This window comes from Myotis daubentonii, chromosome 18 (genome assembly GCF_963259705.1).
Source record: "Myotis daubentonii chromosome 18, mMyoDau2.1, whole genome shotgun sequence".
Taxonomy (NCBI): Eukaryota; Metazoa; Chordata; class Mammalia; order Chiroptera; family Vespertilionidae; genus Myotis; species Myotis daubentonii.
Genome location: NC_081857.1, coordinates 16,900,447 through 16,927,210, shown reverse-complemented (window position 1 = coordinate 16,927,210; position 26,764 = coordinate 16,900,447). Strand labels below are relative to the sequence as shown.

Below are 26,764 nucleotides of genomic sequence, written 5' to 3'. Positions count from 1 at the left end.
TTTGGAAATGAGGTCCTTAGAGATGTAATTAGTATGATGAACTCACACTAGCCTAGCATTAATCCAATATGACTGGCATCCTTCGGACACAGTGAGCGAGACACGGAGAAAGCCATGGGATGATGGAAGCAGAGATGGGAGTGATGGGGCTATCAGCCAAGAAGCAACAAGGACTGCTGGACAGAAGCAAGGAAGGATTCTGACAGAGTCTCGGAGGGAGCATGCCTTTGCTGGCTCCTTGATTTTGAACTTCCAAGAGAGAATGGATTTCTTTTGTTTAAAGCAACCCAGTTTGTGGTACCTGGTTATGGCAACCTTAGTAACGAATACAGTCACTGTGTTGTGCTGCAAACCCAAGTGAAAAGTCGAAAGAAGGGACACGGGTTAGGAGAGCAGTGGCGGTGCCAGGAAAAACTTACCTGCAACATAGTCACCAAATCCAATGGTTGTTAAAGTGATAACCACAAAGTAAATGGCGTCCAGAGCACTCCAGCCTTCTATGTGCTTAAATATGATAGCGGGCAGAGCAACGAAGAGCACACAGCCAAACAGTATAAATATGATTGTTGAGATGATGCGAATCTTGGTCTGACTAACATTCCACTTCTAGGGAAGAGAGCAAGAGAGTGAGAGAGAAAGAGAAATTGACTGAGATTAATTGATTATTGGCATACGCACAAAGCTAACTTATGTACACTGTTATCGGCAAATTAGCAAGTGGGAATTTTATTTTATTCCCTTTTATGATTAATTTTCCATTGTCTTTATAAGTAAAGTCAAAATTGGGTATCACATAACTAGCTCAAAACATCCAATGCTAACAATGATACCACTTTAGTCTTACAGAGCTTACAACAGGTAAATTACTCTCCCAAGTAAATCACATTTGCTCTTAAAATACAAATTTCAGATTTACATCATCCTTTTGTTTACCGGAACTACTCTTAAAATATTTCTAGTCTATAGGCATACAATTGATTGTGGGATAAACACAATCTAGAAATATATGAAAATGGAAAAAAACTGAACTATGAATTAAATATTTACTACTGATCAAATTATTCCTTCTCAATCCTATCACATTTCCAATCAATATTCAGTTGATTAAAGTGGATGTTCAGAGACTTAAAGTTCACATTTCATTCCCAGATGAGCCTGATGAACTCTCTCTCTGCCTATGGTCTTAAACTATAAAACTAAATATATCAAAGATGATATGTAAATAAGGATAAATCTTCCACACCTCTAAGCTACAGCTGCCATCCGAGTACCCACATTTTTTCACCTCCTTCTCTTATCAGGAATCTCCACAGTGTGACATTAAATGACGACTGTACAGACAGCAGTTTATCTCCAGGTCTCTTTTTGAGATTAATCACCATGAATTATTCATCTCTAACTGAATCTGTCCTTTCTAGGTCACAGGCCCACCATAGAAGAATCACTGAATGGCAGAGCTTGAAATTTTTCTAGACATAAAGGTCAATGAAACCATAGAATGGAAAATAGAAAGAAAAGTTTCGCTAGTCCAGCGTCCTTATCGCACACCTGAGAGCTAAGTGAATTCACATTTGTAAAGTTCTCAGAAGTGTTTAGTGCTAAATGCTGAATCATGACCCCTGGACTGTATCCCCTAACAGGGCACGGAATTTGTCTTATGCACTGATGTAGATGCAACACAAAAGACACTGCCCAGCATCCAGTAGGTGCTTAAAACTCTGTTGAATAAATGAACAATTCAGTACTATCAAGTTCATGCCTCTAATCCTACCTCTCAATTAATATAAATACAAGATATTTTTATATCAATATAAGAAAAGTATAATACCATAAAGAGGATAAAACTCCTGTTTGGGAATAACCACACCTACTCCACTCTAACAGTAAAAATATTTGAGAGTGAACTTTGAACTTAAATATGAAACATAATAATGCTAAAAACTAGAACTAAATTGAAAAACCATACTCAAGAGTCTTATTTCATCCATAGAGTTAAATGTAAAATGCTCTGACAATTTTGTGAAAATATGAAAATGTCATTTAATAATAACTACAATGTATTTGGAATAACAGTGACAGTAGTAATAAATCATTTATAACCCCATCCTCTCACACAATCATTTTCTTTATCCAGAATTTTCTTCAAGAATAGAAGTTTGTACTCATGATGTTATTGTTTTTTACTTAAAATTGTAACAGAAGCATTTTCATTTTATTTTTTTCTATTGAATGTAATGTGGCCATGAACATCTATATATATATTACTGTTGGTTCTACTGAATTATATCACTTTGATAGATTTCTATCAATGACATTACTAAATTAAGTTGTATGGTCATCTTTATTGTGTTTGTCATATATTTCTATATCCTTTATAGAAGAGTTATATGTTTACAGTGACACCAGCAATGAACAAGGGTACCAAAACAATTTTTAAGTAATAAAATACTGCCAGTCTTTACTAGTTCTGTTAAACTTTAACCTATATTATCTCTAACTCTCAGAGTAATGTTTCATTGTCAATAGTTCTACTCACATTAAATAAATTGCAAAATATAGCTAGGAGACAATATATCTAGAATTTGAACTAGGGCTGTCAGATTTCTACTTTTTAATGCATATTTTAAGAGTTTTCTCATGCATTAATTTATTCATTCAGATAAGTATAAAAATAACTATACAGTGAGTTACATGCTAATAGGAGTACATATAAATTGTTATGGAAAATCCAATAGTGAATGTATAGCTGCTCTGAGATAATGGAAAAAGTGTAATATTTTAATACATTAAACAATAACCACATGTAGTTAAAAGGCTATCATACTTACAATAAACGTATCTTCCACTTTTGCAATTCCTTTCCCAAATATGGTCCCTAGCTGATCTCCAACTCCAGCCAACAGAAAACCAAAGAGGGGAATTCCCAGTAAGGCATAGATGATACAGAATATTTTCCCCCCTTCTGTGCGTGGTGAGATGTTTCCAAACCCTAGATAAATTTAAGAAAAAAAGAATTCGGTTGTTTATAAATGAGTACTAGTTTAAAACACATGACTTCAAGGTCGATTCAAAAATTCCTAAATATTATATCAATCACAGATTTCAACTAGTTTAAGAATCGTTTTGTATTACATAAACTTTTAATATACTTTAATATAAAATACACATAAGCAAACATTTCAACAATCTACAAAGTAAAGCCATTGTTCCAATTAAACTAGATAATGAAAACTGAGGGGGTAACACATGTAATAAAGCAAATATTTAATTAAATGTACTTCTGTCTCTCTATACTTAAAATCCTGTTAGCTACAAGGTTTTCATTGCCATTTACTAAGAGTGTATTGCTTTAATGGGCCACTATTTGGTCACGTTAACCATACATTTTTCTCCCCCTAATATTTCCATCTTTCCCTTCTTCCTACTCAGGCAGTTTGGTGTTCATTGCTAGTCAACTCATCTACTGACGTTTTTGTTTTAATGTACGTATCTAATTTTCAAGAACTTTGTGCCTTTTGTCATTAGCCTGCTTTTATGAAATGAAAATAATAATTATATTCATTTCTTTGTTTGTACCGTGTATTAACTCAATTCCTTGAGCGCAGTGCTACCCTCCCTTTTTTTAGGTGAATTTCTTCAAGTGTTTGCGAATTCCTGGCTGTATTTTCATACTTGTAAGCACAGTACAACACTAGATTGGTTAGTATTTGTGGCTGCAATGGATTTCCCAGTCTCAGTGAGAATCATGGTTGAGCTGGTGGTCTATGTAAGATTCTCTTTAAAGGAGCCCTGGTTGAAGTAGACTTGTGTTGGCCAGAAAGAGGGGGACTCATGTCTGGCCAGGCTCTCCTAGTGGGTGTGCACTTCACATAGCTCCTGAGAGAGAAGGGTCTCCTAATTCCTCATGATGGCCGCCAACTCCCAGCCACCAACTGCCCTCTAGCCTGCTGCCTGCTCTGGGAATATCTCTAAACTTAACTCTGAAATGCTTGTATTCACATCTTTATTCTGGACGTGAAGACTGGACACAGCTACAAAATTCCACAAGTGGTGGTTAATTTATAGGCTACTGGCCCTGGGCTCCCTTCTGCTTCTAATTTTGGTGCCTTCAGAACAATTTTCTCTATGGAATCCTCTATTTTGCTTCTATGGGGGACGTGGGCTCCCCAGTTCAAAAAGAGTTCATTGTCAATCTGAATCTATACTAGTATGCTTCATATCATCCTCCAAATCCATCCTATTGTGGTTCCCTCAATTTTTCAACCTCCAGCCACTTCCCTGCCTTCAATCACACTATTGAATTCTTTTCCCATTATTTTTACATGTTTTTTGTCATCTCAGTGCAACTTTTGGGGTATATGAGGTAAAATGCATGTTTATATCAAACAGCTGATAAAGTAAATTCATGTTGTACCAGATAAAGAATTAGATGTGTGCATTTAATGATGTTTTTTAAAGTGGTAAATACTGATCATCTAATAAAACGTCCACAGATTTAGAGTAAGATATGCAAACATCATGATTTTTTAAAGCATTTTACTTGAAAGTCTAAGATTATCTGATTGAGAGAGAAATCGGGATGAACAGCCTGTAAAAGTTTCACAATTTACTGTAGCCATTTCTGGATCCACCGCTCACTATATGTGACCCTGGGCAGATTATTTCCTCAGCTGGTGACAGGGTATGATTGTTATTATTATCTACTTCATCAAGCTGTAAACACTAAGTCAGCTGTTACATGAAGAGTGTTTAGAAAAATCTATTATACGGTATGCGCTCAATATACGTATGTGAGGCACGGTGATCATTATGATTATCATTATTATTGAAATAGTACCGGTAGGAGCAAAAAGTAGCCAATCATGGATTTGACCCATGTATTTAAGAGCCAGTAGAATGGGGTCACGATTACACAACGCTCTCCACTGCGTTCTGAAATGTTCTGTCAACCGTGGGGGCCACCTTTGGAAGGAGCATTGGCAAACAGCACGCAGAGAGGAAGGCAACTTCTCACCCTAATGGTTGAAAGGATGAAGGATGGAGAGGATGTTTATGCTGAAGAAAAGATGGAGAAGGGAAGAATGCAGACCAGCTGCTCTCAACTATCGGAATGATTAAAACATGGGAAAGGAAAGAGACCTACTGTGATGCTCAAGGCAAAGAACAAAAGGAAAGGATGCAAGCTACAGAACGTGAGCTCATGCTGGGGTAACTACAACTAAAACGGTGTAAGTGGCTGTAAGAGGCAGGCAGTGACATTTGGCATTGCTGTTTGACATTTTGGACCGAGCAGTACCACCATCACATTTTGCCACTGTCCTCTTAAAGGACACTGTTTTTCCTGTTCCAGGATCCAATCCAAGATTATGCATTACATTTAATTAAAACATCTTTTTTACCAGTAGTTTTTGTTTTTGTTTTAATCTCCTGGAATAGTTCCTAAGCCTTTCTTTGTCTTTCATGACTTTGATGTTGTTTAAAGAATACAAACCAGTTACTGTTATTTAATTGTGTCTGGTACATCCTCACAAACAGATTCAAGTGATACATTTTTGGCAGGAATATCACACACGTGATACTGGGTCTTTCTCGGTGCAGCACAACCAGAGGCACAGGATGGTTTGTCTTAGGTGATGATGTTGACCTTGAGTAGTTGGTTAAAAATGTGTCCACTACATTTTCCCATTGAAAAGTTACTATTTTGACCTTTGCAATTAGTAAGTCATTAAGGGGGAAACACTTTGAGAGTATGTAAACATTCTGTTCCTCAAACTTTCACTAATTAGTTATAGTATCTGGAAATAAACATGTAAACAGTGCTAGAAAACAAAATGTTGAAGATAGGTGAAGGAGTAGGATAGTAAATGAGATAATAATAATTTCACATAGAAGATAAAAAGCCCAGAATTACTAACAGATCCCAGGATGCGGAAAAAGGAATCAGAGGAGTGAGCAAGGTTGTTGTCCGTCCACTGTCTTGTTCTGAGTGGCTTCAGAAACCTCCATGGGTTGTAATGGACACAGAAGTCCCTATATAAGAAGGAGGAGGGACTGGAAGCTCCTGAGTCAGGATAAAGAGCCTGCCACGGCTGGCCCTCAAGACCTAGGGGAAACTGGAGGACCATGGGCTCTGATGTAAGGAGTCCACACATTTAGCTAATTGACCTCCCATCTGCACTTATCTGCTCTTGAAACGTTCTCTATCAGAACAGTATGTGCAAAGGGTCTGTCCAGGGCACATGCAAAAAAGGCCCAGAAACCCTGTATCGAGGCAGGTTAGTATAAAGCTAGGAAAATTCCTTGGCGAGTGGAATGGGGAAACGGACAGTTAAAGAGAAGGCTGGACAATTTACAGCCAGCTAGTAAATCACAAGGTGCTGTCTTCCCTAACCAAGGACACTCAGAAGCAAATGGTTTACATCTTCCAGACCATGCCAGGGCAGACGCACCTCGGTCCTACTCCCTTTCTGGTGACGTCTTTGAAAGTAAAACTGACCAGAGAATGATCCTGATCCCTCTAAATGCTCATTTTGATGCATGAGAGTGTCAAAGAACACATCTGGAAAGCGGATGAATATTCTGATTGAGACCTCCCCTAAAATTCCCCACCAGATAAAAACCCTTAAGACAAAGGACCCAGAGCAGCTGTCCCTTGAGTATGCCTGTGCCTGCATCTCCTCCCCAGCCCTACCGCCCCCTCACTTCTTCCCTCAGGCATGTATCTTTGCTTTCTTTCTCCTAAGCTCTAAAGCTCCCAGCAGATTTGCAACCAGGGGAGCAGTAGGCAGTGGCAGCTGGTTCCGGGCTATACCCTGAACCTGTCTCCAGAGTCCTCCTTTTGCTCATGTACCTTATTTCCTGAGTCCATGCAGCCCAGCTGGCTCATTTCTTCTGCCTCTGAAACTTTCTTTCTAAAGGGCCAAGGCAGCTGTGCCTAGGATCGCTCCTATTGCTATGATCTTGCTTCTATCTTAAGCCGTCTTTTCTTTCACTGTCCCCAGCTTTAATAAATGTACCCTCAGAGTCACGTGGACTCATGTGCATAAAGTCAGGAACACACACATTGCAGACCACCTGGGTCCTGGTCCCTTTCTGGGGACAGCATCAAGGTTATATGGAGAAAACAAAGGCCATCCCAAAGGTTAGAAAGTCAGGGGATGTTTAACCAGAACCACTAGTATTTGGACCAGTGTACTATTTCTGTAACACTATCCAAGAATGGAACTCAACCACTTCAACCCTGTCCTATATTCTAACATCAGTAAGGGAAGCACCAAGAACAGGAAGTCCTTGGCACTTGTCAAGGTGGACTGTTTTGACATCAGTTCTCTGATTATTCCAGAGAGCCCTGCTAAGGTCCAACTGTTCTTGATTGTCTCTCCCGATGAATAACCATGCGGCCCTACCTCAGGGCCATTACCCTATTCCATCCCATGTCCTCTTTTTGCACAAGAGGGTCAAATTTTTTTAAAAAATATTTTTTTAAAATTCTGACTGTGGCATTGCTATAGATTCTATTGTTTAAAAAATAAAAGCCTACCTTTCAGAGGGCTCCATTTGACCTACACCCTGCTAGTTAAAAGGGCGTAAGAAACCAGAGCTCTAGGTTTTCATCCATTACTGGTTCAGATTTGGCCCGGAGGCGACTTGGACATCTTCAGATAAGCTTATGGAGGATTTCCTCAGGAAACCTGCTTACGTCCCCAATACAATGGACCCAAATCAAAAGAGAATTCTAGATAGAAGGAAATCTACCCTTCATTGATCAAAAAATTGAGACCAGTCCCTTGTGGCATCTCCGTGCTGCATTTTTATCATCTCCCTAACAAAGTGAGCAGAAGGGCGCAGGAATGAAGGAACCTGACCTGGTTCTCTGAATGTATTCTGCTCCACCTTATAAACAGTTGCATGGCCACCATTGTGCTGAGCTCTGTGGTTGAGCCTGTGCCTCAGGGTAGGCATTCCTCATTCAAGCACCTCTCCCCAGCGCACACAGAGTGGCCTAGCAGTTTTCTGATGTAAAGGGAACACCTGCAGATCCCCACACATTTCCCCACACTTGACAGAATCAAGTGGCTATTGGGAGGAGGGAGGGGAGATTTCTCACTGTTTTTCCCTTTCTCTTCTCTGTATAAAGTAAGAGTAGACTTCCCTCCAAGTTTTACCACATGTTCTAACCAGTGAATACCTGCTAGACACTAGTTAACTGACTTGATATGATTAATGGCTTTATGAGTCACAGGTGAAAGGTATCCATTAACTCTAAGCAATAGTTTGTCAAGCTTTTAAAATATTAATCTTTGTGACTGTCTGGCCAGTAGGCCGCATCTTCATTGCCCAGAGGTTTGGCAGACTATGATAACAAGATGAAAAAGAAACAGCATTAAGTTGTGGTTTCCTTTAACTCCTTAATGAATGTTGTTCCCCCTTGAGAATGCAGCTATCAGCTTATGGCTTCTCATATGCATAACAAGAGAGTGAAAGGAGTGTCGGTCATCCGGCTTCCAAAGAGCTCCAGGGACTAGGGTAGAGTGAGGAATGATGGGGCCTGGCCTTGGAGGAGGTGGGGTGGAGCAGAGACCAGAGAATGAGACCTGGGGGTTTAGGGGTGGGGTTCATTGGTATACCAGGGTTGGCTTGAAAACCAATTGTTAAATTTTCAGGAATTCTTCAAGTCAGCTGACTTCACATTAGTAACTTGAAATCAGTTACACTAGGAATATTTTACACTGCAGAAATTAGCATGTTCTACGACTGAGGGCTTCCCCACCCCCTTGCCACCTACTATTTATCAATACGTGACAGAATATAACAGGGTCAAAGTTAAGAAACTGTAAGTAGTCTGTGCCATTAATTTGGATGGAAGCCCAGCCAATACCTGTAAGTCAACTCTTGGCATTTATAGGAGTACATCACACAGAATAGCTATCATCTCTTCTCTTCTTCACATCACTTTCAGGGAAGGACCTTCTGTAGGCAACTCCTGTAAGTCCATTGTAAGCGGATCATCTGGCAGGAGGCCCCTACCTGCCCCTGTCTGAACAGTCCCAAGTGGATAGTTCCATTTTCTGACGGAATTTATTGATACTACAGATAAACGATGCCCTCCTTCAAGCACTGCAAGCATTGGTAATTATTTAACTTGTCCTAATTTAATTAAATAAGGGAGCCATTAGACTGAGGTAGTTCTAACTAATACCTTAGCAGCCTACTTAAGCAAACCTAACCTAGAAAATGCTCCAAGGTTAAGAAACCAAAACCTATGGACAACCAATCACAAACAGCCAACTGGAATTTCCCAAATAAGGCACCCCCTTAAGCGACAGCCAATCAAAGAACTTCTTTATAAAAATCTTTCCCTGGCTCCTGTCAGTGGGTCCCTTCTAACACTTCCTGTTTGGTATGGCCCAATTCAAATCCACTTTTGCTCAAATAGACTCTTAACATTTTTAATATGCCCCACTTTATTTTTTAGCATTTGCAACAATCCATTTAATAGCTATCTGATTTCAGATGTATATATATTTTTTTCAAGTAGCTTGCCACTTACCATAATTGACAACCAATAAATATTTCTTGACAGGCACATAAACCTAAAAAAGCCTCACAATATTCTATAAAGAGGGTAAAGATAAAGAAAAATATACAGACAAATACAGTGTTTCTCTGTGGGAACTCATAAAAAATTAAAAAGTTCTCCTTCATTAATAAATAAATGTACTATCTTTGCATTCAAAATAACCCAGTTTTTACATTTTACAACTTAATGAAATGATTCTAAAATGCATCTGCAATAAAATGAATAATAATAGTCAATAAATGTTTAAAAGGAAGACTAATGTAAAGTTTACTGACAAATTAAAAAGATGCTATCTATAGTTTTAATTAAAATTATGTGGCAAATTACTAAATGAAAACAATAGAAAACATAGGAAAGGTTCCCAGCATGCAAATGAATTTAATATTTTATAATATTACCAGATCGATTAAAGTATCAAATATTTTTAATATGATCCAAAAATATTATACCAAAAAGATAGGAGAGTAGTTCTCTAAGCATAACTCCCAGGACAGAACAATAAAGAAAATGAAGGATACATATGACTACACAAAAATATAAGAATGCTGTATGTGAAAAGAAGGGCAAAAATCACTCTGTAAAGGCCAGACGTTTTTGCTGCGTCAGTGAAGAAAGACCCAAATGTTTCTAACTAGTCCTAGAAGGATCTCTCTTGACCAAAGAGCGAAGCTTCCATTTCATTTTTAGGGCTGAAGTGGCCTGAATTCGTCATGTTTGCACCTGTGATTTGAGATGTTCTAATTCAGTCTTTCACAACAATTACTTAAACCTTAGATTATTACTTAAGAATATACCCATTAATGGAAAACTTCAAATATCCATATTGATAAAACCAAAATACACTATTGGTTAAGTGTCCATGGGATATTTACCCTGTCAAATGGCCAAATTTCACACATAAGTTCACTTTCGTTGAAAAATATCAGGGTAACCTTGTAATAAGCGATTATTTGGACAACAGTGGCCTTTCTACCCTCTGCGTGAGACTTACATGAAGTAAGTAACATAGTTAAACTGTTTAGACTTGCTGGCTGCAGCAACATACATACTTTGTACTGAAGGGTTCTATGTGTCTACTTTGCATTTCATGAAATGACTCTTTTAGCCAGCTTTCAATGTGGAGGTAGGAGTTTATGGTTACTTTTATTAACAATAGAAATGATAAAAGCAACAATAAATTAAAGTTGCATTTACATAAACCCTTTGGAAGTTAAAGACATTTTTTAAAAATCTAAGTAATTCTGAGCAAAAATTTAGGATGTAGGACTCTAATACCCCAATTCCATGAAGAGAAGATTTGGGTAAGACAAAAAATGCATACTATTATTTTACTCAGTTCAATTCTACATCATAAAGTATGAAGCTATACATAGGAAAGAAGGAATACAATATCACCAGAGCAATTTGTGTGATTAAATTCGGTTCACTGAAACACTTATCAATAAATTCTATATGCCAATCCCTGTGCTAGATACTGAAAACACAAAAGACAAAGAAGTCACTGCTTTAAGAAATTCCAAATTATTAATAAAGTCGACTAAATATGCTCTCTACCAACTTTTCTTTAAACATTAATGAAGGTAAGCACACAAATGGAGAAAGATTTGCCACACCAAAAACCAAGGATGGCAATATGTGCGTGAAAAACATTCCCACTAAAACACCGGGTTGGCATAATGTGGGTCCTATGTTTATTTTGATCTCTGAAACAGCCAGCCTCCTGGGAAGTGGCCAAATTAGGTCTATTCAAATGTCGAATCTAGAGGCCAGAACTGCTCTCAAAATGCAGCATTTAAGCTCTAAAGGTAGGACAGTTTGAGTTCTGAATAGTACTGTCCCTTTAAAAATAATCAGACTAATTTGTTTCATGTCCCTCCCGACAGTAATTCAGGTGAGTGACTATCAGATAACTATAGTGGCAGCTCATTTTGCCTTGCCACTCTCTTTGACTGACTTTTTTCTTTAATATCTCATGGGTTGTCTTACAAAGGGTTTCTTAGTGGAGTATTTGTTTTCATAGAAGCCTGCCCCTTTCCCAGCCCCTACCTCCCACATCAGGAGTGCTGGGGAGGCCCCGGAACGCTGTCATCTGAAAAATACCCTGTTTCAATACTCTTGGCCTCACCAACACTATCTTGTTAGGTTTACATCAATCACCACAGGGCCAGGGTTCTCAAATCTCTCCCATGCCCAGATCCAAAGGCCATACAGCTCTGAAGGCAATGAGGAGACACCCTCACCACCCTGATGCCTCGATTCTCCTTCCGGCTTCTGAAAACTTCCACTGCCACCACCCCAAGTCATCAAAATAGCCTGACTGTGGTCTTTTCCCAGCCCAATCCATCTCGTAATAGTTCATTCTCCCTAAAGCACAGCTTTCGTCCTGATATTCGGTAACTTTATAAATGTCCCAAGGTCAAGTCAATGTATAAGTTACCACTTCATATTTCCCAATTGTTAGAACTTCTAGGAATATCAGACTCATCATCACTCACTGAAAAAAAAAAAAAAAAGCTGGACTTTTCTGATTCCTCACATTTTTTATGTTGTTTGCTCCTTCTAGAATATGAAATTGGGGAGCAAACCCAAGCAAGTGATGTGTCCTGACGCTCCACCCTCACTAGCCTCAAAGTAAACCTGCCTCTGCCAAATTATGATGCAGGATGACCTTGATTAGAGGACCTCTTCTGGACTGACTATGGTATTACTACTATGTTACTATACTGTCATTACTACTAATAAAATAATTCTCACTACCAGTAATAAAAGCAGTGGTCAACAGGTCAACACTATTATTTATTGAACACTCTCTCTCTCATACTACATGCCAGATATAGTGCTAATCCCTTCCTAGGCACACCTAATTTAACTTTCACAACTCTATGAGATTTAAGTACAACTAATTATTCCCACTCCCTGCATGTGGAAGCTGAGATTTGTTGAAGTGAAGTACTGTGTTCAAGATTAAACATACTAAATGCTAAGGCTGAGATTTAAAGAATAAGCATTTGGGATCAAGACTATAGATCAGGAGTCCTCAAACTACGGCCCGCGGGCCACATACAAATACAAATATTGTATTTGTTCCCGTTTTGTTTTTTTACTTCAAAATAAGATATGTGCAGTGTGCATAGGAATTTGTTCATAGTTTTTTTTTTTTTAAACTATAGTCCGGCCCTCCAACGGTCTGAGGGACAATGAACTGGCCCCCTGTTTAAAAAGTTTGAGGACCCCTGCTATAGATACTCTTCCTCAAACTTAAAAGATTGTCTTAATTATATAACCACAGAGTAGGTATTCATACCTATGGCCCTACCATCCTGCCAATATCTGCTGTTTTTCCTAGTCACACTGGGAAGGAATGTAGAGGTGCATCGAAATAAGTGTGTCCATTAAAGTAACTAACTCAAAGGGTTGTTTTAATATTTTTTAAAATATATTTTTATGTATTTCAGAGAGGAAGTGAGAGGGAGAGAGAGAGAGATAGAGACATCAATGATGAGAGAGAATCATTGATTGGCTGCCTCCTGCACGCCCCCTCACTGGGGATCGGGCCACAACTCAGGCATGTGTCCTTGACTGGAATCAAACCGGGAACCCTTCAGTCCATAGGCCGACACTCTATCCACTGAGCCAAACCATCTAGGGCAGGTTGTTTTGATATTTTATTTTAATGTTAACATCACCAAACTTCCTCTTGGCCCAGAAGCCACTTGATTGACACAGTATTTCACAAGATGTCTCCCTTGCTATCTTTAGTTGCAACTTACATAATAAAATCCTACACCACACTTGTAAATTTGCAATTCTTTAAGAAGTGACATGTTTCTTGCCATTGTTTATTGCATGAGCTTCTAGCAAACATATTTTCCTAACAACATACAACTGCAGTTAAAGGTGGAGGGGAAATTCCCTTGCAAAGGAATTTTGCCAAAGAACAACAATAATAATTGATCTGCATATTGTTTCCTTACCCAGCTTTTTCTTCAATGCATTGGTTTACATCCTATCCTCTTTGCACCTATGCAGATATGTGCTTGGTAAGTGGGGGGAGGGAAGGAGATAATGAAAGGGGAGCAGGGGTAACAGTGCATTTAAAAAGTATTAGGCCACCACCCAGTGTTCCACGGGTGACAACAGCCTCTAGCAAACATGACCTGGGAGAAGTGAAACAGCTCATCTCAAGGCCCTTCTCAAACCCCACAGGCCACTTACTGTGAGAGCATCTTACTTTTCTGGATTTGATTGTGTTTAAAGATGTGCATTTTTAATAAGATGTGACCACTAAATGACCACTATTTTATCTTCAACTGAAGCCAATAAACAGATCTGTTCAAGATGTAATGAAATAATCCTGTAGAAATGGCTGTAAATTTACATGCTATTAAACTGCCTCTTACCTGATTCTGCTCTCATCCCAAGATAACATAAGCTTTCCCATGTATTGATAGAGATTGTAAGTGTGGAATCTAAACTTTTATGATAATGCATCTCCTGAATATCACACTTTAAAGGTTACTGTTCAAAGAATTTTCCTATAGGAACCTCAGTGTAATTTGATGTTATACTCCTGATCATACTTGGCATGAAACAATAAACCATAAAAGCAATAAATAAAACAATGCTATTGATTAGCAACAATTCTCTCCTTGACCAAATTTGGGTCAGACTCTTCTGAGCTCTCTTTTTCTCTAAGCCTTGTGATGCTGTGGCCCTCGTTGTAGAGTCTACTTCTAGCAAGATTCCTGCTAAATTAGTTTAGCCAGGATTCCCCATCCTCAATATCTGATCACCCTTGATATCTAATCTGCCACCACCACCCAGGTGATATTTGATCTGCCTTATAGGTCTTAAACAAGAATCCTATTAAGTTATATTAAACAAAATCCTCCCTTATCCTAAGGCTTCCCTTTAGTAATTTTCAACCTACTGGCCCTATTTGCTTCTTGGTTGTAAATTTCCACTTTGCCTGGTTGGAGAGTTAAGTCCAATTCCCCTCCCCTTTAAGAAGATTCCATGGCAGTGGTCCCTACTCCTTCCATGATAGTCCTGAATAAAATCTGCCTTTCCATTCTTTAACGGTATCATTGAACACTTCTTTCTTTAAGACTATGAGCAGTAAAACGATAAAACTCACCTATTATCAAATTGCCCTAAAAGTAATATAATAGCAATAATAAATGCAAAATTCTTTTTTAAAATTTATTTTAAAAAGTTGGATCTTGGTGGATATTAATCTGAATTATCAAGAAAGCTATGCTATTTTTGATTTATAATAATTTTCCTCCTTTGCAAACAGGCTGATTCAAATTTATTTTCAAGAAAGTGCTATTTACTTTATAGCATAGTGGTTAGGACTGCAGGCTCTTGAGCCCAAATATATTGGTTTGAATCCTCGCTTTGCCATTCTGCCACTGAGAAAGTTACTTTTTAAAAAAAATCTCTTGGTGGCTCAGTTTTCCCATTTTAAAAATAAAAATTTAATTCCTTCATGTGTATGTGAGACAACACACACCAAGGAATTAGCATGGTGCCGGGCACACGTGAGTCAATGAGTGTTAGCCAGCTCCCGTCACTTTCTTGACCTTAAATAAAGCATGGCTCAGGCACTGCCTCTGATGCTCAGAATGTGTCCACTGTTGATAAAAACAATGCTGGTGATGGTGATGGCGCTGCTGATGCGGCTCCCTTTCCCCCCTGAAACATCTTTACAGTAAGGAGTTGAGCCAACTTGCTTATTCCTGCTTTTTACTTTGCCGATTATACAAGGAATGAACACAGCTATTACTTGATACCAATCAAAATATCCATAAGGCAAGTGCTCCAAGTTACTGTAATTCACCTTTATTGTCACAGCCAAGCAGGCATTGGCCTCCAGCAGAAGACTGCATCCTCCATCAGCAAGTGGCAAATGTAATCACTGCATCCCAGCCACACCTGCGATTTTGGAGGAATTACTTTGACACACCTCAGACGACTGCTGGACCGTATCTTATCTGAGATGACCCATTATTTTTCTATATTCATAATGCAAAGCACCAAGGATTGAGGGAGAAAAGGCACCTAAATTTTTTAAAACAAAACTGTAAAATGTAAACGTTGAAATGGCCAATAGAATTCTAATCCCTTCATTACCCATTTATGGAAATCTGAGGCCAAGAAAAATGGAAATATTGGTGATAGTTAGGTAGCATAGGTTAAGGAGATAAAATGCGAAGTTTTCAATTGTTGAGTGTCTATAGTTAATAAAATTTAACTTGAAATTGGGGGGTAAGAAAATACGCTTGCCCTGGCTATTTACCTTGGGGCAGTAATTCAGAACTCATCAATTGTTGTCAGTGTCAGACAGGAGTGGAGAGAGTGACAGACAGCCTACTTGAAAGATGCATAATTATGCTGACACTGAACTTGATGATGACAACTGAGGTTGAGCCACCAAAGCCATTAAGGGTCACCGATTAAACTCAGTTTAAATTCAACATCCATTAGCGTCCTTCTGATTCATCTCTAGTCTGAGATTAGATTCCCATGCATTCTTTGATTTTATATCTTTGATCTGATTTATTTGTGTACCTTATTTTTTATAAGGTATGTTATAGAGGGACATTAGTAATGTACATTTTACATGCTTAAAAACTATATCCTCAATAAGAGTAAGGCCATAGCCTCCATATCCTATAAGGCTTTCTCACACAGTGTAAAGGCAAATATACTTTGCTTAATTCAATATTTATAACTAAAAAGAATCTTGGAGGACACATCAGAATCCAGTGCTCTTCAAGCCAACTTGTGCAAATTACTTGTGCATTTTCCAAAAGTAGCAATGGCATAGCCGCTAGAAAGGCGGAGTCTTAGTAGTAAGTCTCCAACTGGTAGGAGACAGAGATGAATAGGGATCATCAGTTCACTTAAAATTACGGTAAAACCCACATACCTACTTTTCTCAAGGTATGGTGCAATACCAGGGGTTACAAGCGCCAACATGGCAGCCAGGATCTGAGGGTTTAAAACCCTGTTAATGCCATGTACTCACTGCATAACTTAGGCACATTATTTAACCTCTCAATACCTTTATTCACTTATCCCAAAATGGGAATAAAGACAGCAAGTACCTTACAGAGGTCTTGTAGGGATGAAAGCTTTAGATATATAAAAAGCACTCAAAACAGTACCTGGAACATACTAAGAGCTACTATTAGTTTGTTATTAAGCCTGTCCACATTGAATTAAGTAGAAAGAACTTTTGTGGCCCCCACCCCCAATCTATGTCCACAAATTAGAAAACCAAATCCAAAATGGGGGAAAAAAAGCAATGTAGAAAACTCAAAAATAAATATCTTTTAGATTCCCAACTGCCACTCCCAGCCTATTTTCCTGGTCTACTTTTCCCCTAAAGCTATAGTGTAATTCACAAATAGCATGCTATATAGCTTACTTCCTTGTTAAGTCTCTCATTAGATTTTTGTCTATTTATCTGATGTACTCCAACCACGTAGAAACTATTCAATAGTCACTCAATAAATATTTGCCAAGTAAATGACTCTGAAAATGGTATCACTGCAGGGCCCAGAATATGTTTTCAAAGCACAAAGGAGAGAATAAAACATCATATCTACAATCTGGACCCTAAAAACCAACAACAACATCAAAAAAATGAATTCACTGGGATCGAAAGACAAAATTAAGTAAAGAAAAAGAGATGTATATGAGAATAAAATATGAAAGAAAGCTAAATGTCCAATTGAAAAATTAAAATCTATGTTCCAGATAATTAAGGAGCAGAATTGAAATAATAGAAAGTCTAATTAGAGCTGTAGCTTATAGAATATAAATGATTTTCCAGAATTACAGAAAAAAATAAAGGTAGAAAGAATTTTAAGAGGCAAATGATATATAAAGAAAACAAAGGAACAACATAAAAATTGCCAATGTCCCTAAAGGTGGAAAAACAAAATCATTATAATCAAATAATCAGAACTATACATAAACAAGGGTTTTTCTAAAATAAAACAAAATAAATGAAACCAGCACAAGATTAAAAGAAAAATCTCTCATCTAAAAAAAAGCGGGGTGTAGGGGAGGGGTAGGAAGGGGAGAGTTAAGGAGAACAGGTTACCAATTAAAGCAGAAAAATCAGGCTAGTATCAAACTCCTCCTGTGTAACAGCAAGTGACAAAAGAACAATAGAGAAATATCTACAGTTGCAATAGGAAAAAGTTGCAATCCGAGAATTTTATACCTGACCATGTGTGCAAAAGGAAGCCAATTGCAAATATGCAAATATTTATTCCACTTGCATTGAAAAAATTGAGAATAATATAAGTCAATTGCGAGATAAATCCTCATAATAACAAGGTATTACTATGGCATGCTGCATTCTTTCTCTCCCAGTTTAACTGACACATTTTGGATCTTACATAACAATTTAGATGACTGGATCGTGTTGTCTAGAGAATAACTGAACAAAACTTTTTTTTTCTGTACAAAAGTAAAGCAGCATGATATAACTGGTAGCTGTTATAAAAGACAAGTATATTAAGTAATGACTTTCTGTATCTTTGAAGTTCAGGTTAAAAAGCCTACTTTTATTTTTAGGGTGTTTTTTTTTATTGAAAGACAAATAAGTCATTTAAGGACAGATATCTTATGGCCACAAGCTCAGATTCATAAGGATCATGGGTATTATTATATTACATATCTCTAAAAATCGGCCATCATGATATGATACAAACTATATCAAGCATATATAGGAAAATCACAATAAGAAAACATGGGCATATCTAGTTATATTCTTTTTTATACATTTCTGGATTTTTCTATTAATCACATATTTCCATATATAAGGAAACAATTTATATGATAAATTTTTTGATAAATAAAATTTTATAAGTAAAGTAGAGTAACAATCATGATTTTTTTTAAAAGCATAGGAAAAGGACTATGAAAAAGTGGTCCTGGGCCCTGGCCAGGTGGCTCAGTTTGTTAGAGCATCATCCTGATACACTAAGGTTGCAGGTTCAATCCTTGGTCAGGACACATACAAGTACCAACCAATTAATGCATAAATAAGCAGATCAACAAATTGACATTTATCTCTCTTTTGCTCTCTTCCTTCCTTTCTCTCTCTCTAAAAAACAAAAAATAAATAAAATGGGGTACTAGATAAAGGAAAATAAATACAAGTATATTTATTATATATGTTATATAATATTTAAATATCCAAAGAGCATTATAGTGACAAATAACTAATGATCATCAAAAAGGCTAACGATATGAAATGTTCTTTTCTTTTTACTGAATTTATTGGGGTGACATTGGTTAATAAAATTATACAGTTTTCAGTGTACAATTCTATAATACATCATCTGTATATTGTATCGTGTGTTTGCCACCCCAAGAAGATCTGACATGCTCTTAAATTGGAATAATATGCAGCTGCTAAAACAATGAAGCAAATCTTCAGGAAGTGATAAGAAAAAAAATTCCAAAATATATTATTATGTGGAAATAGTAAGATAGGGTGGGTTTCACTTGTATAAGGAAGGACCATGTATATATTAATTACACACATATACATATATACACCAATGATTTCTAGAATAACAGCATGAAACGGTAATAGTGATTGCTTCTGTATAGAGAATGAGAGACTGGGGGTCAGCTGCAGGGGATTCTCCCTCTATATAAGGGGTCCTTAAAAGAGTATACAACATTTCAACAGCTGATAACTCAATTTTGAAAATGAACTGCATATTAATAAACACTGACTTTGTAATCATTCAAGTCTGTATACATTTTTGGGGAACACCAAAATAAATAAGTAAATATATATACTAGAGGCCTGGTGCACAAAGTTTGTGCACAGGTAGGGTCCCTAGGCCTGGTCAGAGATCAGGGCCAATCTGTGGGGTGACCGGCAGGCGATCGAAGGGCCCCTGCTGGCACCTGCCTTGGCTGGCGTGGGGCCTGCTGGCTGGGGGTAGCTCCTGCATTGCGTATCTGCCCCCTGGTGGTCAGTGCATGTCATAGCAACCAGTCATTCTACCGGTCGTTCTGCCGTTTGGTCAATTTGCGTATTTGGCTTTTATTATAGAGGATATAAATGTACATATTTAATATTTTTATTGCATTTGAGAGAGAGAGAGAGGGGAACATCTATGTGATTGGCTGCCTCCTGCACACCCCGCACCAGAGACCTTGCCTGCAACCTGTGGAATGTGCCCCAACCAGGAATCAAACCAGCAACCTGTTTGTGCATGGGATCATACCCAACCAACTGAGCCACACTGGCTAGGGCTGTCACTGTATGTTTTTTATCCTGCTTATTTGTTTCTCATTTGTTTGTTTAATTATGTAAACGTACTCATTACATTTTTAAAGTAAAATTATACAGCACTTGATTTTAAGTAAGCACATCATTAATTGCTCACTATTTGCAAGCCCAATGTTGCCCTATAAAAGAATGAGATTTATTTTCTGTATTGACATAGGCAAACACCTATCCAGAGTTGCCTTGATTTATGTATCTTTCCCAAAGTTTCCATGAATTTTGAAAGGCAATTAGCACTGCACATCTTCAGACTTTTGGCAAATAATTGTAAACTGGAACCAGAAAACATGGTATAAAAGACAAAAGAGTTTATTAAATGTGATTTCCAATCAGGTCTAATTTTTCTCCCTATAATTACCCATAATTAAGAATGTCTTTATCATAACAACCTGCTATTATCATAAATCCATAATTTCCACTCTCTAATTTATACCCCAAAGAATATGTTGACTTATTTTTCTGGCACTTACATTTCATTTTCTTGAAATTTTTTCCCCAAAGCCTGAATTTTTAAAACCCAGAATGTCCTGGATGGAGATTGGACTTTCATGTTCTAAACTATAACATTTCCCATCATGTTTACAGAAAACAACTCAGAATCTGCAGGAGCTTGGGACAACTGAAAGAAAATGTTTGACACTATAATGTTACTCAGAACTCAACAATAGGAGATTGTTTTATTTTTAGAAACAGTTTCACATGGTTTCCTTTTGAGCTCTATCCTCAGGTCTTTGTTATTATTTAATCTGCTAGCATCTACCTTAGCATATTGCAACATGATATTTTCTCTCAATTTGTGAAGTGCCACTAAAATTTCATTTTTCATCACTCCGAAAAGTAGACTTATTCCAGCCAATGGTTTTAACCCCCTTTGAGGACTGTGGACGCTTTTGAGAATCTGATACACACTGTGGACCTTCTCTCCAGAAGATATAATCTTAAGCCCTCAAAGCTTATCCACATAACTTCCAGGGTTTACAAAAATTAAGCCACAAAGCTGATTTCAATCTTCATTGAACAATGTCGAGAAATGGAGAAATACAGCAAATTCTTTTAAAAAAAGAGTCAATATTATGTACATCGTAAACATTGTTAAATATATTGTCCTTTTAGTTTTCATAACATCCTATGAGACAGCAAGCACGTGTATTAATATTCACCTATTAAAAAGTTTAGACTAGCCCCATGAAGGAAACCACTCAGAAACGTAGTTCAATGATGTAGTCAAAAATCACACAATGAATAAATATTAGACTCAAGACTCCAATCCACGTCTTCTATTCACAAACTGCATTCTTTTTCCTTGCTTTAAACGCTTTCCTTTAGTCCCTGGTTGGCAAACTTTTCCTGTAAAAGGCCAGATAGTAAATATTTTCAGCTTTGCAGGCCCTATGGTCTCCGTTGTAACTACTGGGCTCTGCCATTGTAGCAAGAAGATAGCCAAAGACAATACTAAAGTAGATGGGTGTGGCTGTGCTCTAGTGATGACCTACCAGGTGGCAGGCTGGACTTTGCCCACTGGCCACAGCTTGCCCACCCCTGCAGTGTTTTGCCTCGACAGCAAAAAAGAAAGTCAAGTTTTTAAATGTATTTCCCTGAATGGTTTGAATGCTTTTACCATGATTTTGACCTTATTAAGTGAACGTTACTAAAATGTGAGTGAAATCCCTAACTAATACCATCAATAACAGCAAATTCTCTGCAAAAAGAAGCTTAAGATTATAACTTTACATATTTATTTTTACTTGGAGATAGTTTCCCTGGTGAAACCACTCTATAGGAAGGTAGTTCTGGGCCACAATCTCCTTCAATAATACACAGAGCCAACATTACATGTGAAAAGTAAAAAAATATCCTATTGCAGTGATGGGGTTAAGGAAACAGTTTGGAAAGCAAATTAAATATTTTCTTATACTGTTTCATCAGTTTGAATATCAAGTAACCCGGAAGGAGGGCATTCAAAATTTTACAGAAGAATGTATTTTCTTTCTTTGTTAATACCAGCAATATAAATAAATGTGCAAAAGATAATATTGGCTTGTTTTCACAAAAGAAAAATGACTCTAATAGTAAAACCAGCTTCTCTAAATTGGTATACTGTCATTCAGTGTACAACCTATTTTCACGTACATAATCCTGTTTAACCTCCACAACAACTCTGACTGTGAGAAACACTAGGCCCATTTGACAAGTGATAGAATTAAAGATAATGGAACTGCGATTTGCTCAAGAATACAACCCTAGCTCATAGCAAAGACAAAAACCTAAACTTACATTTTCTGAAATGAAATTTGACATTCCTTCAACTGTATCACTCCTTAAAAAAAAACAAACCAGGGAGGAATATTTTCATTCTAAGCTGTGCTAAGTAATAGTAGGCTAAGTGGCTGCATGAATACATATAACACATTATTTAGGTGTAGGAGCTATTACCTACATCTATTTTTATGCATCAAAATAAGTCACAGCATAGTTTCCATTAAGGTATCTACAGAAAGCACTGAAATTACCTATTAGAACATGTGTTCTTTTTGATCAGAAGCTATTTAGGCAGATTATGACTTATTCCATACCCCTTCTTTTCTTTTTTTCTTCTCTTGCTGTTTGCCTGTGGGAATTTCCCTCTGCTAGCATCTTCAATAAGGGAAAGCTAAGCAGAGAGGGGAGAAGTATAACACTCAACTACACTGGCCCACAGGTTGTTTCTGTTTTAAACATAAAGTTGAAAGGGGTAGAAGTGTAAGATTAGTCATTAGTAGGCATTTTTGATGACCTGTGACTTTGAATTGTTCCTCCTGTCAACATACGGTGGGGCAAAAGTAGATTTACAGTTGTGAGTAGATGAAACACAGAGTTTATTCTGTTATTATTATTTATTTCTTTATTATGGTATTATTTTCCATGCCAACAACTGTAAACCTACTTTTGCCACATGCTGTATTTCCCCCAATGGGATGTCAGAATCAAGAGTTGGCTACATGGAATTCCTTTCCATTTGGAGTTGGCCTACTCTGCATTGGACTTTATGTGCACACAAACCACAATACTTACACATGACCCTCATTTGGCACAGGTACTTCTTTTGTAAACATTGTGCTGTATTTACAGTACCACATACATAACAATGCCAATTTTCCAAGAGTAACATTGCACAAGTCTAAAAATTTATTTTTAAAAAGGACTGGGAAGGAAACAAATATGTAGCATAATGACTAGCTGAAAGCAAGGCAGGCCCACACAAATGTTATGACATTCCTTCCTTATCAAAGGAAATACTTGCGACAGTTACAAAAAGTATTTTTCTGATACTCATCTCACCTAGTTATAATCACTTCCAGAGCCATACCTGCATAGCCAATGGTCAGTTCGATGCCCTGTAAAATCTATAATTTATGACAAATGGTGCTAGATTTCAGTGGTTAGGAAGGGGGAGAAGACAAAGCAAAAATAGATTGTGTGTGTATTCAGGGCATTAACTTCATGATAATTCTTTGCTTCCAATCTTGGAGTAATTTCTTGATCACAAAATCTGACAGTGATTGCTTTCCAGAAGATTACATATGTTACTGCAAACTTTTCAGAAGTATGCAGAAATATAGTGTGTTTTGTTTCAGAATACAAGCAATTCCTGACCTGAACACACCCAAGATGTGTGTGACTCCTGATACCATAGCCAGCCCTCCTCTCACTGGGAGTTCCAGTTTCTGTTAGATCTATGCTCTCTTGTTCTGTGTTCTTCTACTACAAAACAGAAGAGGAAGGAGGAGGAGGAGGGGGACAGGGAGGGAGGCAGGGAAGGTGGATGGGGAGAAAAAGAAGAGGGAGGAGGTGGGGAAGGAGGAGAAGGGGAAGGTGGAGGGGAAAGGGAAGGGGAAGGGGAAGGAGCAGCCACTTCCTCACTCCTGAGAAGATTATATCTCTAATCCTTCCAACCAGCACAAGATTCTGGGATTCTGAGTACCAGGTGCTCTGAACTGAACCTCTTTGTGACTGATGTGACATACATATGTAATGAGAAGAGAAGATGACTAATCTATTTCATTATTGCTTTGGAGTCTACAACACTATTAATGCAATAATTCAGTTTGATTGCCTATCAAATATAATTTTGAACTCTACAAACTTAACTACCATTCATAAGACATATTCTCTGAGAAATGCATTTTAACTTACAAAATAAGTAAACCTCTGTGAATGGCAGGAACATAGGTTGTTAATATCCTGAGATGGGTTTTTATTTCCATTTATTTAAGTGGATGGGAAGAGAAACTGGGAATGAAAAACCCAAAATGATTTCTTAATTTCAATGTCGGTATTTCAAATGCCCAACACCAGAGTCACATATTTTGGAAAAAATAAACACACACTTTAACAAACTGGCATAAAGAAAAATACAGAGATTTCAGTAGGGGTTGGAAGTCACCTCGAAAGATTATCTATGTTTTAAGCTACCTCACAGAACATTAACTTTCCTTTAAAATGGGTTTCCAAAATCCAATATGCAGTTTTCTGAGACTGGCCAAGAGACCAGTGAAATGCCACAGAATTATGAGTGTACTAACGTAATAAGGTAACACCCACCCACCAAAGTTGCAATGACATCACCCCCTGGGAAAATGCTAACTGGCAAATTCTACACCACCGCTTCAAGTGTATTCGTTTCCCAGTTCAGAGAGTGGCTCCTTGAGATCACAGAATTGAACAATTTCCCGCTCACCCTCTAAGTTGTAGTTTTGTGTTTTTTTTTTACCAAATCCAACAAAAAGGTCCTGGGCTCCCTGCTGAAGAATGTATAAGGCTCTACAGCTTGCAATAACCCTCTGCATTTCCAAAATAGACCTCTTCTAAGAAGATAAAAACCCAGATAAACTGTTTGATACAGTTACTCCAAAACTTTAATTTTTTTGTTTCGTCTTGTTTTTCTAATCATTAAGCATTAAGCTAAACGGGCAAAATAGGGGTTTGCAGTAAATCTGTGACAATTGTTGTAACAGCTTTAGCAATGCAGCCTGGGTAGAAGCAAATTAAAAGTCCCCATGGCTGGACCAGAATATAGAAACTACATAACTGAATTCAATCTCCACACTCAAGTGGTAGAAAACGGGTGCTTTGTAACTGTGAGCACAGCTGGTCCAAGGGAAAGCTTCCCATAGGACTTCACGTGATGCTTTGGGACCTCAGAGCTGCTGTACACACGGTGGTGCCCTTGTCGTTATGCATTGTGACAATCAGAGACCACGACGGTGGAGGGATAAGTTTGGGCAGATCTCAGCCCCAGCATTCCAATTTGCTTCCCACTGGGGGAAATTTTATCATGGTTAATGCCTTACTTAATCACATTACATTTTATTTCTATCTTCAAATTGACCTCAAAATAGAATGCAGTTGTCCATTACATCATTTTGACAATAGCCTTTCCTACAGTATCAGTGATTTCCTATTAGCTTTAAAATAACAAATTTAAAACCCGATACCCCTATGGCAGTATTCTAGGAAATAAGTATATCTCCATCAGGAAACTTTCCTTTTTATATCATGTATCTGTCCACTGTTCACCCTCCTTAGTTCAAGTCAACATCTTCTCTCTTGGTCTCCCTGCTTCCCCCTTTGCCCTCTGAAAGGCAGCCTGACCCAGGTCATGCCACTCTTCTGCTTAAATCATTCATGGTTTCCCACTGAACTTACAGCGTTCCCGTGACCTACCAGGTCCTACACACCCTGGCTCTTGTTAATCTTGCTAACCTTGCTTCTTCCGGGATCTGCCACAGGGACCCATCTGCAGTCCTTGAATATGCCCAAATCTGCCCCTCTCAAGGTCTTTGCCATTGCTGAGTCCTCTGCCTCAAATGCCTTTGCCCTCTTCTTCACCCCACTGCTTTCTTTCCATCGCCCAAGTTTCAGCCCAAATGTCACCTGCTCAGATGTCTTAAATAGTCTCCATTAGAACCCCTCCCACTCCCTACCCAGTTCCACTGTCTGCTCCCTATCGCTGCACATGAACTTCTTGTGCAGTGTTTATGGCCATCGATAATGGTCTTGTTTTTCAATGTGCTAATAATTGGTTGTTGGCCTCTTCAACCCAAATGTGAGCCCCTAGAGGGAGCCTGCCCACCTGTATTCCTCGTCTGTCTGAACTAAAAAATAAACAAATAAAAACTGAGGTGGGGGGAAGCTACTAAAATGAAGCTTCATGATATAACACAACATATAACATCCTGGCCATTGTTTTTCCTCCTTTCCCTTCACAGGATCAAGTAGCGCTCGCTCTCTATGAATAACAAGCTTGCTGCCTAAATAGGCACTTCAATATTCAGCATTTTGACTCCTTTCTCTTCATTGTATTGGCCACCAAGGCCTGTTGATTCTTGCAACTACTTATTTTAGCATTTTGTCCTACTCTCATCCTTCAACAGCAACTCTAATCACCCCAATACTCTCCTGCTCCTTCCATCGGTCACAGAAATGACCTCCTAATTGTCCTCTCAGATGTCAGTCTCCATGGATCCTCTTTCTGACAAATGCATCTTCTAATGCCCCTTTAACCTGTCCTTCCACTTGCCAAAAAAAGAAAAATCCATGTTCTGACTTACAGTAGGTCCAAAATTCACAAAAATCAAATTATATTCAACTATATTTTTCCCCCCTGAGTCAGTCAATAATATTTCCCACTATTCCTTTAAATAATTCCTCTGGTCTAGTCAAATGCTGACTTTTCTAATGCTCAAAATAAATCAAGTTCATTCCTCTCCTTGTATTTTCACTTAGCCACATCACAGACTCAGAGGCTCTTTCCCCCCCTTCATCAATCAAAACCAAAACTTTTTCTTCAAAGCAGAGTTCACATCCAATTTCTC

At 37.9% G+C, this 26,764-nt stretch overlaps 1 protein-coding gene across 5 annotated transcripts in view; it reads right to left on the bottom strand.

Annotated features, from left to right (window-relative positions):
- Positions 1-26,764, bottom strand: part of KCNK2 (potassium two pore domain channel subfamily K member 2) — a 150,814-nt gene that overhangs the window by 40,258 nt on the left and 83,792 nt on the right. For all 5 annotated transcript variants that reach the window (XM_059675622.1, XM_059675625.1, XM_059675624.1 and 2 more), the window contains exons 4-5: positions 2,829-2,989; positions 420-606 (exon numbers count right to left, since the gene is read on the bottom strand). In XM_059675622.1, the coding sequence (XP_059531605.1) occupies positions 420-606; positions 2,829-2,989 (348 nt within the window). The remainder of the gene's footprint in view (positions 1-419; positions 607-2,828; positions 2,990-26,764) is intronic.